The sequence below is a fragment of the Bos indicus genome, chromosome 22 (assembly GCF_029378745.1).
Source record: "Bos indicus isolate NIAB-ARS_2022 breed Sahiwal x Tharparkar chromosome 22, NIAB-ARS_B.indTharparkar_mat_pri_1.0, whole genome shotgun sequence".
Classification (NCBI taxonomy): domain Eukaryota; kingdom Metazoa; phylum Chordata; class Mammalia; order Artiodactyla; family Bovidae; genus Bos; species Bos indicus.
The window spans coordinates 33,752,062-33,764,563 of NC_091781.1; the positions used below are offsets into that span (position 1 = coordinate 33,752,062).

The window sequence follows — 12,502 nt, forward strand, 5'->3', positions numbered from 1 at the left end:
AAGGAAGACATAGTCCCCGTCATGGTGGATTTTTAGATTTATAGCAGAAACTAACATAACATTGTACAACAATTATACTCCAATATAAAGAAAGAAAGAAGCAGACAAGAAACCATTGGGGTAATTGCCTAGTGATAACCACCAAGATGACTCCCAGCCTTGCCTTCAGGGAAGCTTCCTGAAGGGGATGGTGACTGAAAAGAGGAGGAATGAGATAGCCAGAGTCTGGTGGACAATAGGGAAGAGTTGTTTCTGGCAAAGGGAACAGCATGGAACCTTCTCTTGGAGTTTCATTCCATACTGTTTGATCTCATGTACTAATTAGATTTCAGAGAGGTAGGGAAAGGTTAAGGAACATACTAGAAGTGGGGTAAGAAATGGAAAAGAAAATGAGTGAGAAAGAGAATTGGATGACTGCTTTTTTCTCTAGCCTACTCCAAGTCCCACTTTCTGGGTCAGTGCTTCTCCAGTCATGGTAACTGGATCACCAACAATAAAGATGGTGGGGTGGGAGAGCTACTTATAAAAATACAGAAGGGCTTACTGAATCAGAACATATGGAGGATATGGTCCCAAGGATATAAAACAAACAAACAAACAAACAAAACCAAAATGAGATTCTATTAAGAACTCTGCTGTGACTGCTTATTTTTCAACAAAGCAGGGCATTTGAAATGGAATGTCTTTAATTTTAATTTTGTTATTTAAATAAAGGATGTGTTGATAATAGTGAAAGTGCTAAATTCCACAGCTCCTAATGGCAGTGGGAATGCAGATTTTGTTTCTGAAGAGAATTTCTTTCCCACAATCTGGTGCCATTTTTCTCTTTCAGTACATGTTTCTTCATTATTCTTTGTATAAGTGTTCCTCACTTCATCCATTTCCTAATTTTCTGACCAGTAGAATGACATTGCCTTTGTTTCTATCCTTATATCTTATTCTCCACAGCTTTTCAAGTGACCTTCTCCCCAAATGTTCCCTCTCTAGGTTTCTGATAGTCCTTACTCTTCCTTCTTTTTCATCTTAACTTTGATCTGTTACTATAGCTCAATCTTGCCTCCCCCAAATTCTCTCCAGGATACAGTGAGAATTTCTCTTCAGTTCATTGCAGTTTTGTCAAAGAAGACACATTTAGTTTCAAATCCCTTTTCTTCTGTGCACCTTATCATTTAAATAAGCTGCTCAGAAATGCCATCAAAATTAATCATTTTAATGCATTATTGAAGAGGGAAAAAAATAACTTCAGCACAATGGCACTTCTTTCTGTGCCACTGGCAAATAACAAAATCGAAGCACTGGTTAAAATGGCTGTCACGAACAGCAACAGAGATATTACCTATGTACATCATGAAAGGCCAAAGTTTCTTTGTCTGTGAATTCAAGAAATCTGTTATCCATTAAAGAAGAAATAACCAAACAAAATCCACAAATGCCCTTTGTTTCATCATCGTAATAGTGATTTTCATTCCTGACAGGGAGCAGCATGAACTCAAACACATTATTCATGGAAATTAGGGTTGTTTTGTAAAAAATTCTATTCAGTTCTACTGGTTATAACGAGTTTGTATTTGTCAAGTGGTTTTCATGCTTAAATGAAAAGGTAATGATAAACACTGGAACTGCTGGATGCATGATCCCTGTGCTAGGTTTCCTGACATGCCTCTTTGGCAAATCGGTGCCCCACGAGTAATCACTGTGGATATGAAAATGAGCACATTATTTCATTGTTAACATGCATTGCTAAGATTAAGAGAGGGTGTGTAGGCCTACTGATGTTTTTATTTGCCTTCCTGGAACAATTAATTCAATAAGAAATAGTGTAGGCCATTTATTCTAAATCCAAAGTTTGATCTCTGAGTTTTGGGACTTAATATTTCCAGTGTGTGCGAGTTTATGATAAGTGCTACATTGTTCAAATAAGATGCTGTCATACTTGGCCTCGGAGAAGGCAATGGCACACCCACCCCATTCTTGCCTGGAGAATCCCATGGACGGAGGAGCCTGGTAGGCTGCAGTCCATGGGGTCACTAGGAGTCGGACACGACTGAGCGACTTCACTTTCACTTTTCACTTTCACGCATTGGAGAAGGAAATGGCAACCCACTCCAGTGTTCTTGCCTGGAGAATCCCAGGGACGGGGGAGCCTGGTGGGCTGCTGTCTATGGGGTCGCACAGAGTCAGACATGACTGAAGAGACTTAGCAGCAGCAGCAGCAGCATACTTGGCCTTCATTTTACTAATGGGGAAACAGGCTCACAGACGTAAATAGTTAACTAACAAACATGAAAAAGGATTTCTTAGTCAAGTAAAGAAAGCCTGGTGGCTAACACCCATTGGGAACTCCAGTGCTTGACAATGCACTTGTAATAGGGAAGAACCTTTTGCATTCTATCAATATTCTAAGTTAGTTACTAAAGGGATGTTGTCTATAAGCTTAAGTTATACATAATGACCAATCTCTGGGAATCCTGCCTCCCGAGTAATGAGCATCAAGCTAAAATACCTTTGTTCAGCTCAGGAAAACATCCTGACCAGGTTCAACCGGTAAATGATGGTAGGGAGGAAGAAATTAACAAATCCCCTCCAGAAGCTGACCAGAACCAGGGAATGCTTGGTGTTACTTCTTCCCCTTTTAGTAAAAGAAGCCTGAATTCTAACTCACACAAGATGATTCTTTGAGGCATGAGTTCATTATATTGTCAGTTTGCTGGGTTTCCAAATAAAGTCACTATTCTTTGCCCCGATAGTTTGTCTCTCGATTTATTGGCCTGTTGTGTTTGTGTGGTGAGCAGTATGAGCTTGGACGCAGTAACACACTGGCAAAATACATACTATTATAACCCCTTTTTCACATATAAAGGAATGAGACTTGAAATAACTGGCCCTGGGTCAGAACTTTTAAATCACAGAAACAAAAGCTGAACTCAGCTTGTCTAATGTCTACCTCTGTGCTTCAATCTGATACCAGACAGCATGGAATGCTTTTGGTAGTGCTACTGCCTATGGCCACAGTTACCACTCAAGCAGTTCACAATTGCAAAATTGATCGAAAAAAGAAGAGAATCACTGTTTATTCACCCTTAGCCGATGGTTCCATGCATCAGGGCTGACCTAGGCCCCTGGCAGAAGATAGGTCTTGCACCCACGTGTCAAGAATCTCTGAGAGCAGCATTTAGTCATCACCTCCATCTACGATTCATAGGACGTTCATTCTACACTAGGAACTCAATGGAAAAGGCAGGGTAAGCTGTCTCTTGATTCACTGGGAAAGTTCTTGAGCATTTACCACTATGGTTTGATTTGTTTGCTGTTTTTATTTTTTTTCTAGTTTTTGAACTAAAGAACCCTTTGAGAAAATTATTTACAAATGCAGATCTCAGACTCTATCCTAAATGATTCAGTAGGTCTAGAGTGGTGCCTAGGAATCTGTATTTTCAAAGCTCTAGAAATGTAAAGGTTCCCTGACCCCTATCCTCCACCCTCTTCCAGGAGGCAACCACTTCAGACCCTTTTAATAGTTTCATCTGGCATGTACATACCTCTGCCCTTGTCCAATGCTATCAAGGTAAGTTACAAAGTGTCAGGGGTCTTCTAACCCATATCTCAGATTGACTCTGGTGTTTCACATTAGATATCAAATAAATATTTATTAAGAACTTAGAAGAAGAAACATAACGTCTTTTTTTTTTTTTTAGTTTTAAACATGAGACTAGACTTTATTATTTAATGCGTTAATAAACAAGGACATTTACCATATTAACATTGTATTTTTTTTAACATTTTGATAACTATACATTCTAAATGTAACTGGTTTCTTTTATCATTCCAGGCACTTTATTTTATGTATTCAAAAGCATTATTTTGAAAAGGGGTCATGGGCTTTTCATCAGGCTGCCAAAGGTGTCCATGGGCCCTGGTTACATACACAAACCCACACACACACACATACACACACTGATCCTTGATCCTCGTTGAGAGTGGGGGCAGCCTTTCCCTGGAACCAGAGCCCCTGCCAGGTCCAGGCAGCCCAATTCTCTGAGCATGTTGAGGAAAGTAAACCACTCCTGACACATGACAAAGATACTGGTTTAAGAAACATAACATTTATTAAGACCCTACTGTGTGCAAGGTCTTTATACACATCTTATTGAATACTTACTATCACTGTATGATGCAGGTAGTTCCTCAGGTCACAGATTCATAGAAGACAGATATGCGATTTGAATCCAATCCAGTTTCACAGAAAACCCAGTGCTCATCTCAGTAAAGTACAGGGTAGAACTCTGGTGAAATCCTTGACCTCAAAGAGCTTCCTATTTGGGAAATAAAAAGGGTAGAAGATAGGGAGAAGTCTTAGGAGGTACTCCGAAGTGTAAGTCATCCTACATGTGCTTATTTCAAACTTTCTCTAATACTGGCCTAATGCTAAGCACTGGAGATACCATATGAAGGCCCTTATGCTCTATATTCCCCAAACTCTTGGCTGCAGAGATGGCAGAATGAGAGGATCTGGATGAAGACACTGAAAAATTGCAGATGCAAGACTTGAGCTCCAGAGCTGATGACTAGCCAGTCTTCCAATTGAAACAGGAAAACTCATATGATGCTACTCAGCCCAAATAATCACTAGTGGATAATGAAGCAAAGATTGCCACATGTACTTGAGTGGTAATCAGAAAGCTTCTGCCCACTCCACTTCCAAAAACTCTACCCCTATAGAAAAAAATTCCATCCTAATAGAACACTCCTCAAAGACTGTCTAAATAGGTTCACCTTCCTCTTTATAAAATGTACTCTTTTTTTCAAACCCTTTCAAGTCTCTGCTGGAAAGAAAGTAATAGTAGCCAACTCCCTTGCCATAGACTGTCTGAATAAGCAGACTTTGATGAATTCTACAGGTAGTCTGCTTCCTTCTGTCAACATGTTCAAAGCTCTCATCAAGTTTAAACATTCAGTCTGCAAACATTAATAAGAGTCTTTTCTCCATATTGACCAGATGGTAGAACCCAATAAGAGTAATGAGGATGAAGTGGGAACTCAGATCGACTCATGTCAAGAGGAGGGTATGGTCAGCTTTGGGGTCTACTCCCAAGCTGTGACCCTGGGAAAGTTATATTTCTTTCATGCAGTTTCCCCTCTGGTACAATGAGAATAATAGCATCATTCTTTACAGGGTTCCTGTGAGGATTAAATGACCCATATTCAGAGGCAGCTGAAGTGAGTACATGTAAAGGAATGAACATAGGCTTGACAGTGAAAAAAAGGGATCTGTGAGTTGATACTGATAAAAGTGAAAACAGGAATAAATAAAGAGGGATTTCCCTGATGAAACAGTGAAACAGTGGTTGGGAATCCGCCTTCCAGCGGGGCAACTAAGCCCCAGTCAGCAAGACCATGAGATCTGGAGCCTGCCCTCCACAAAGAAAAGATCTTGTATGCTGCAACTAAGATCTCAAGTGTGGCAACTAACACCTGACAGAGCAAAAAATAAATATTAAAAAAAAAAAGAATAAACAAACGTGGGGGACAGTAAAGCTCTTCTGAGTAGAACATAAACTATAGAAAATGTAGAAAGGAATGGAACTAGACAATCATGATTTTGCAACTATCACAGTAAAAACTGATATAAGAAATAATCATCAACGGATATGAAATCTAGCCAGTAAAACTATGATTAAGAATGGGCTATAAACCTACATATCTATAAAAAATGGGGATTGAGGCAAAATGGAAACAAGTGCTATCAATAAATCGGCATAAAGGATATTTGGGGGTTTTGGGATAATATTCTTGCAACTTTTCTGTAGATTTTTTTTTTTTGTCAAAAAAAAGGATAGCTCAGTTGGTAAAGAATCTGCCTGCAATGCAGGAGACCCCAGTTGGATTCCCGGGTTGGGAAGATCCCCTGGAGAAGGGAAAGGCTACTCATCCCAATACTCTGGCCTAGAGAATTCCATGCACAGTACAGTCCATGGGGTCACAAAGAGTGGGACACAACTGCGTGACTTTCAGTTTCAAAGAAAACTAGCAGAAATAGTTGCTCAATTCTGTTAAATTTGTACCTTTTCTCATGATCATAGGCTCAAGAATAAAGTAAGGTTAAAAATTCGAAAATGATACTTTATAGGGCTGGGAGAAGAAAGCATGAGTTTGAAACTCTTTCAATCCTTATCAGATCTCAATAAGCAAGGAAACCTTGTGTCTCAGTTTTTTCTTCTGCAAAATGGGGAATTTTTTCATTGGTGCCTACTGGAAAGCTTGCTATGAACACTAAACGAGTCCTTATTTGAAAAGTGCCTGCCATATATTAAGCATATTTGCTAGCTATTTTTATTCCACAGACAGTGCTTAGAGTCATGTAAACTGCAAGTAAACTCTTGGTCTTACTCTGGCGACTACACGTTTAAAATCCTTCAATACCTTTGTCTAAATCTTCACAAAGAGACAAAGTCTCACTAAAGGGTAGAGGGCCTCCACTGACCTCTTCAGGCCCGCTTGCTTCTCCCTTACTCCCTCAAGGTTCACCTCAAACACCGCTTCCCTACAGAAGCCCCTGAGGCCCCAGGACCAGAGCAGAGGCCTATCCCTCACATGGCATCCCATACTGGCCGCTCCTCAGAGCACTCACTCCCTGGAACCAGCAACAGGCATTGGTCTCTCGCTCCAGGGCACTTTAAGTCCACGACCACTGGGCTCTGGGTGGGTTTTCGCTCACATTGTGACCCGCGGTAGCGCGAGGAGGAGGCTCCAAATACTGAAAATGAATTTGGGGCCGAGGTGGCGGTCGTCGTGGGTGACGCAGGGTTTCGACAGGGGATCCCTCAGGAGTGTGGCCGCGTCCCAGGGTCACCAGGCGCGCCCGGGCGGAGGGGGCGTGGCTGGCGGCAGGCGGCGGGCGGCCCCGCCCCTTCCCCCTCCCTTCCTCTTCCAGCCCCCTCCCGCCCTGCCGGCACCCGGTCAGGATCCCCTTGCTGGTTTCCTGGATAAGATGGCGGCCCCCGTGGGAGCGCAGGCCCGGAAACTTCTGAGAGACCTGGTGCTCCGGCCCCCGCTCCTGGCGGCCAGGTCCCAGGTGAGCGGACCCTTTTGGTGGGGCCTCGAGCAGCCGTTGGTCCCCTTCCGTCCCCTTCTGCCCTCTTCTTCCTGGTACCGGGTGAGCGGTCGCCGCGGCGCCACACCTGTGGAGAGGACGCGCGGTGCTGCGTCTGGGGCGCACCAGGGACCCCAGCACCCTTTGCTAAATGTGTGGGAGGGGGGGGGGTCCCGGTCTGAGGGGTTAATGACAGCCGGGGCCACCTCAGAGTGAGAGCCACCCAACTCCCAGTTGTCGCTGACCTGGATTCCCTCAGCGTCGGGGAGGGCGCCGGGCCCTGTACCAGGCTCTGCACAGGCAACTTCAGGAAAAGTTCCTGGAAACGGGGTTTGAAGTCCTGAGGTGTTATTGTGTTGCCAACACACACCGCTCCCCTCCACCCCCCCCACCACACACACGGGGTTTGAAGTCCTGAGGTGTTATTGTGTTGCCGGCTCACACACACACACACACACACACACACACAAAACACAGCGTATACGTTGAGAAGTACATTTTTTTTTGAGGCATTTATTGAGGACTGTATCCTGAAGAAGTTTCTGGATAGTTCTGAGGAATTGTTGGAAAGAGGTAGGGGAGGAGCCAGGATTTATAGGAGTTTTTGCTGGAAAACAAACAAAAACCAAACCTTGTTGTGGAAGTTTAAAAGGTTAAGACTAATCACAAAATATAGATATGACAAGTTAGTGATTTTGATGCTTTTCTCCATATGGAAGGTGTAAGAGTCTGGGCATATTGAAATTATCCCTTTGATATGCATCTTAACTTTATCTAGGACCTGTTTACTGTTCCTCAGAATCCTCAGTTCCCCTCAGGGTGCACTGTATGGGAGTACTGTAGTGGCTGCTGCTTTGATGGTAGGCAACATTACTGTTTACTATAATGGCAGGAAACATTTTTTTCTTGTCCTCAGTTACCTGTTCTGAGGTAACTGACAGTCCTCAGTCGCCAGTCCTGGTTTTGAACCCATTTGTTAGGCCATGTGATGAAGGTACCTAGAAACCCACCCCAGCCTCGCTGGTTTAGTAACTCCCGGGAGTGAGGTGCCTGCTTTTGCCGATGGCAGAGTTGGGTGTGGGTATGGGGTGCTGAGACGGTGAAATGAGGGGGTCAAGGAGAATGATGGGAAATGTCCTTCCTCATTTTAGTGAAAATTCAGTCCTGTCATTGGAACACATTCGAGTATTGGCCTTGTCCTCTTTCTCCTTGTTTCTAGAGAATAAAATCCTAGGAGGGCCAATGATGGACACTGAATAGCTATTAGAACTTGGCCTCTAGGAGATTTTACTTTCTGTAGGTGGCAAGAGCCACAGTAGCCAGAAGGCCTTTGGGGAGTTATGAGTTGGTGATGACTCTTGGAGAAATGACTCAAGTACTCAACTTTTTATTCTCTGTTAGAAATATCTCTTCCCTTTTGAAGAAAACGATATGGGGCTTGGCCACAGCACAGCCTTGTCCTTTTCCCCATTTTTAATTGATGAGAGACAAATGATCATTCCTGCAGTTTTATCTAGGATGTGCATAGTATTTTTTTTTTTAATTGAAAGATAGCCACTGATGATTTTTTGAGTTACTCTAAACTTTGGTTAATTATGACATCTGAGTTATTCTTTTTTTCTTTTCTTTTCCTGACTTATCATTTGTATGTTTGTGTTAATGCAAATTTAAAAGGTGCTAATAACATTACTGTAATGTCTTTAACAGGCACTTGACAGTATGGTAGGATAGCAAAGGGAATGGTGGCTTTTGTCTAATTAAAATCACTAAGAACTGTTGTAATAGAGTAAGGGGAATACCTCCAGGTGATCAAGTTCCATTCATTAAATGTTAGAAAAAAACCAAGAATTGTGGTGCTAACTATGAAAGTAGACTTGAATTGATGAGAAACATGAGGCCTAAGGCAGTGAAAATTGGAGCAAAAGAAGTAATTGTATAGAAAAATCCAAGTGTTTGGCTGAAGATAGGGCTTCTTGCCTTACTCAGAAATGGGAGCCTGAATACAACACTTTAGAAAATCTGGGTGGGGGATACCGTTGGTTTGGCAAGAAAACTGGGTAAAAGAATCTTCTGCCTCACTCTCTGAAAACTTTGATTTGTGTACTTGTAGATGAAGTGTTGTCCTGTGAACACAAACTTAGGAGATGAAAATTCTTTTTTTTTTTTTTTAAGTCAAGAATAGTAAACAGTGTTCAAGAACTGGAAATGGGCATTAGCAAGCGTCTGATCCAAAAAACTTATTTCACAGGCCAAAAAATGGAGCACTAACGAAGTTCAAGGACTTATTCAAGGTTATAAAGAGAGTTTGTGGCAGAGCTGATTCCAGGTTAAAGGTTTTCTTTTCAGTTTCCATTATACCAGTTTCTGGTATAAGTTTCTTCATGAAAATACATTATAACAGCATGTAAGTTAGTCTGCAGAGCATAGAGTAAGTAACCATGACCACTACTGATCCATTTTAATTTTTTCTTTGCAAACATCTTAGAAAAAAAAAAAAAAAGAAAAAATACGGAGAAGGCAATGGCACCCGACTCCAGTACTCTTGCCTGGAGAATCCCATGGATGGAGGAGCCTGGTGGGCTGCAGTCCATGGGGTCGCTAGGAGTCTGAGTGACTGAGCGACTTCACTTTCACTTTCACTTTTCACTTTCATGCACTGGAGAAGGAAATGGCAACCCACTCCACTGTTTTTGCCTAGAGAATCCCAGGGATAGGGGAGCCTGTTGGGCTGCTGTCTATGGGGTCGCACAGAGTCGGACACGACTGAAGCGACTTAGCAGTAGCAGTAGAAAAAGTAAATGTTATGTAAGGCGCCCTTTTCATATTATTGGGTATTTCTTTGTATCTGCTCCACCTGTCTATGCATTTATGTTGTGTTTACTTACTCCCTTGCCCAGGGCAGACATTACACTTGAATAGGACCCTGTTTTTCCAGGAAACTTTAGAATCCTCCCGAAGTGACTCAGAAATTGGTTGCTATTCTTGGCTCAGACCTACTTTGTGCCATGCCTTGTGCAAAACTTTTGTGTGTATAGAGATAAAAGACCCAGTTTCTCATATATGCATCAATATATGGTACATGTTTTTCTGACTTACTGCACTCTGTATGACAGACTCTAGTGATGACCTAGATGCGTGGGATGGGAGGGGGTAGGGAGATCTAAGAGAAAGGGGATATATGTATACATAGAGCTGATTCACTTTATTGTATAGCAGAAACTAACATAACATTGTAAAGAATGATACTCTTAAAAAAAAAAAAAGACCCAGTTTCTGCTGTGAGAAGTAACTTCAGCCACTCCCACAGAGTGCCATAGAATGACACTATCTATCCCCTCCTCATAGTTAAATTTGCCACATATTCTTAGGGCTTCCCTTGTGACTCAGCTGGTAAAGAATCCGCCTGCAATGTGGGAGACCTGGGTTCGATCTCTGGGTTTCGAAAATCCCCTGGAGAAGGGAAAGGCTAACTACTTCAGTATTCTGGCCTGGAGAATTCCATGGACATACAGTCCATGGGGTGGCAAAGAGTCGGACACGACTGAGTGACCTTCACTTTCACTTTCCTGGTGCTTAATGTCATTGACAAACTGGAGATAGTGAAGGACAGGCAAGCCTGGCGTGCTGCAGTCCTTGGGGTCACAAAGACTCAGACACAGCTGAGCAACTGAGCAACAACGAATATTGTTGACATTTTGTTTTCTCTGTTGTTGGGCCTCACGTAGTTAGCACCACAGTTCTTGTTTTTTTCCTAACACTTAATGACTTTTATTTGATGTTGGATTCTTAAAGGGCCACCCTTTTGCCATTTATTTTACATATTTTTTTTTCTATTCAGTTTCTACTGGAAAAAGGCCTTTGAAGTGCTGATATTTGGGGATGGTAAACAAGACAGGTCTTGGCCACATGATACTGTATTTTAACAGGGGTGGGAAATGGCTAGACTGTACTTACATAAACAGTAATGAAAATGATTTCAGCCAGTGACAGATGCTATGAAGACAGTAAAACAAGGTCTTGGGGGTAGAAAATGAATAGTCTAGCCCAGATGGTGTGTCATAGATTAGTTTATCAAGGAAAACCAATTTGACAACTTGTTCTTTTTATTGTTTTGGTTTAATTTTTTTATTGCAATGTGTTCTTTGGAAGGACTGATGCTAAAGCTGAAACTCCAGTACTTTGGCCACCTCATGCGAAGAGTTGACTCATTGGAAAAGACTGATGCTGGGAGGGATTGGGGGCAGGAGGAGAAGGGGACGACAGAGGATGAGATGGCTGGATGGCATCACCGACTCGACAGACGTGAGTTTGAGTGAACTCTGAGAGATGGTGATGGACAGAGAGGCCTGGCGTGCTGCGATTCATGGGGTCGAAAAGAGTCGGACACGACTGAGTGACTGAACTGAACTGAACACCTATACTAAAAACATGCATGTTATAAGTGAACAGTTTGAGTTTTCACAAACTGAACGTGTCCAGGTGATCAGATCCATATCAAGAAATTAATCATGTAGCAGCAACTCAGAGGACACCCTTGTGTGGTTACAGTATTCCTACTGAGAAAAGAGTAACTGGTCTCCTGAATTAAGTCACCACACACTGGTTTTGTTTTGTACTTTAAGTAAATGGAATTATATGCACTCATGTAATCAACATTATGAGATCCTGGAGGTGGCATTTTCACATTTGAACTGAGACCTGAGTAATGAAAAGTAGCCAACCAGGTGACTTGACATTCTGGGAAAGAGAGGACAACAAATGCAAAGGCCCTTAGGTATGGCCTGAACTCAACATATCCAGACCATTAAAGAGGTGGAACGTGATAGTACTAGTCATGATGTGTAAGGTAGGCAGGGCCTGGATCAAGTAGGGCCTTACAGGGTCTGGTAAGGAGTTTTTAAAAACTTATAGTTCTTGCATGACCTACCCACAGATTTTCAGCTAGTAAAAAATAGCTGAATCCAAGTCTGGGTGCCAAAGGCCAGGCATGTAATTATAGTGCGCTCTCTATTATAAATAGCACAATATAGTAAGGCACAGCCTTATTGGGCACTGAAATGAGCCTGTTACATTAGTCATGTCTTAGGAGAAGTCTTGATTGAGGGCACTGAGTTTAAATGTTTAATGGTAATCTAATCATGGTATTTAGCTTTTTAGTATGTTTACCCTCTCATAATGGTTGGGTGCAGTTCACAGAGCTGTTCTGTTGTAGGAGAAGCAGAGACGTTGTGGGCAACACTGTCCCTGAGGCCCCTAGCTGTACAGTCCTTGGTGTGTGATTCTCTAAAAAGCACAGTTTCTGTCCAGGAACTCAGGGAGGAATGTGCCGTGTTGAGGGAAATGGAAACCATGCCCCTGCTGTTGTATACCTTACAATAGCTGACTCCAGCTTGATTTTCTGCTCTTTTTCAG

At 42.3% G+C, this 12,502-nt stretch overlaps 1 protein-coding gene and 1 long non-coding RNA gene across 6 annotated transcripts in view; both read left to right on the forward strand.

Moving 5' to 3' along the window:
• Positions 1-6,757: 6,757 nt before the first annotated feature.
• The window catches only part of SUCLG2 (succinate-CoA ligase GDP-forming subunit beta), a 515,982-nt gene continuing 510,237 nt past the window's right edge, over positions 6,758-12,502 (forward strand). For all 5 annotated transcript variants that reach the window (XM_070776340.1, XM_070776337.1, XM_070776338.1 and 2 more), the window contains exon 1: positions 6,758-7,072. In XM_070776340.1, coding sequence (XP_070632441.1) covers positions 6,761-7,072 — 312 coding nt within the window. In that variant the 5' untranslated portion in view covers positions 6,758-6,760. The remainder of the gene's footprint in view (positions 7,073-12,502) is intronic.
• LOC139178601 (uncharacterized) overlaps positions 7,079-12,502 on the forward strand; it is a 47,515-nt gene continuing 42,091 nt past the window's right edge. The window contains exon 1 of the long non-coding RNA XR_011562986.1: positions 7,079-11,392. This is a non-coding gene — a long non-coding RNA (uncharacterized lncRNA). The remainder of the gene's footprint in view (positions 11,393-12,502) is intronic.